Source organism: Sinocyclocheilus rhinocerous, unplaced genomic scaffold, assembly GCF_001515625.1.
Source record: "Sinocyclocheilus rhinocerous isolate Xijiao unplaced genomic scaffold, SAMN03320098_v1.1 C36902147, whole genome shotgun sequence".
Classification (NCBI taxonomy): Eukaryota; Metazoa; Chordata; class Actinopteri; order Cypriniformes; family Cyprinidae; genus Sinocyclocheilus; species Sinocyclocheilus rhinocerous.
The window spans coordinates 1,187-2,288 of NW_015786730.1; the positions used below are offsets into that span (position 1 = coordinate 1,187).

The window sequence follows — 1,102 nt, forward strand, 5'->3', positions numbered from 1 at the left end:
GTAATACGATTTAATTCATGCACAATTAATTAACAGAACTGACCGTTTAAATGCACTTAAATACATTTTGAAATTCCACTATTTATGCATTTTAAAATGATATTGCATGTTTGTTTCAATCATTTATTGATTGCTTATTTTTTTTAAATAGTTACTCTATAGCCTATTAAAATATTAAATAATGAATTTGTAATTAAGTCTATTTATAGATTAATTTGTAAACAAATGCATATGTGGTTAAATCCTTTATTACTCTGTTCTACACACTGACAGTCAGTCCTTCTGACACACAAAATAATGCAAGGAACAAAGAGGCACAGAAAGTGATCTTGGTTGCCACAGATTTTATTAGCATTTTAGAAAACCAGTTTGTGTGGATAGACTCCATTAGACAGACAGAACGTGGAGCGCAGATATCCTTTGAGCAGAGGAACCTTCTTGATCAGAGGAAGCAACTGAGAATCCACTGCTTTCTGGTCCTCCTTACGCTGCTCCGTCAACTGGTACTTCTGCAAAAACCACAAAACACACACACAAGATTAGAAAAGCTCAGGCTCTTAATTCTCCAACAGAGTCCTGCATAAGCATCCAATGACCGGGAACTGATTTAACGCTGGAAAGCCCATTTTACCTCTTTCTCTGTGTCAAAGATCTCTCCCTCCTGGTGCTTGGGTCTCCTCAGCTTCTTCTTCTTGAAGTAGGTGTCGGTCAGTGTTTTGGGGACCTTCATGCCAGAGATGTCCACCTTGGTGGATGTGGCGATGCAGAACTTCTGGTGAGCTCTCCGCAGAGGCACTCGGTTCAGAGCCAGAGGACCTAAAAGAGAGACGAGATCAGTTATTCACCGCAACAAAACCCCTGTCGCTTCAGCATCAGACGGCGATCACGTACCGGTGACGAGGAGAAGACCGGTGCCCAGCTGCTTGAGGAAGACCACGCGCTGCAGAAGGAAACAGATTGAACGTTAACAGCTTCAGGCCTCACATGAACCTCTTTTGCAATTCAAATATCAAGTGCAGCTTAGCCCAACTGAGCTCAGATGAGCGGTTAACGTGAGTGTTTGTGTGGGAGGAGAGCATCTGTGCTTCACATGTAGGAGTTC

The 1,102-nt window shown here is 42.1% G+C and overlaps 1 protein-coding gene across 1 annotated transcript; it reads right to left on the reverse strand.

Moving 5' to 3' along the window:
* Nucleotides 1-324: 324 nt before the first annotated feature.
* Nucleotides 325-992, reverse strand: LOC107736701 (60S ribosomal protein L6-like). Its single transcript, XM_016548066.1, has 3 exons — nucleotides 892-992; nucleotides 632-816; nucleotides 325-509 (listed from the first exon to the last, which is right to left on the reverse strand). The coding sequence occupies exons 2-3, from the start codon at nucleotides 728-730 to the stop codon at nucleotides 357-359; spliced, it is 252 nt and encodes an 83-aa protein (XP_016403552.1). The 5' UTR covers nucleotides 731-816; nucleotides 892-992; the 3' UTR covers nucleotides 325-356.
* Nucleotides 993-1,102: the final 110 nt, after the last annotated feature.

Coding starts and splice junctions, on each gene's coding strand:
- LOC107736701 (XM_016548066.1), bottom strand. CDS start 730: ATGAAGGTCCCCAAAACACTGACCGACACCTACTTCAAGAAGAAGAAG. Junction 510..631: donor TCTTTGACACAGAGAAAGAG/GTAAAATGGGCT, acceptor TGGTTTTTGCAG/AAGTACCAGTTGACGGAGCA.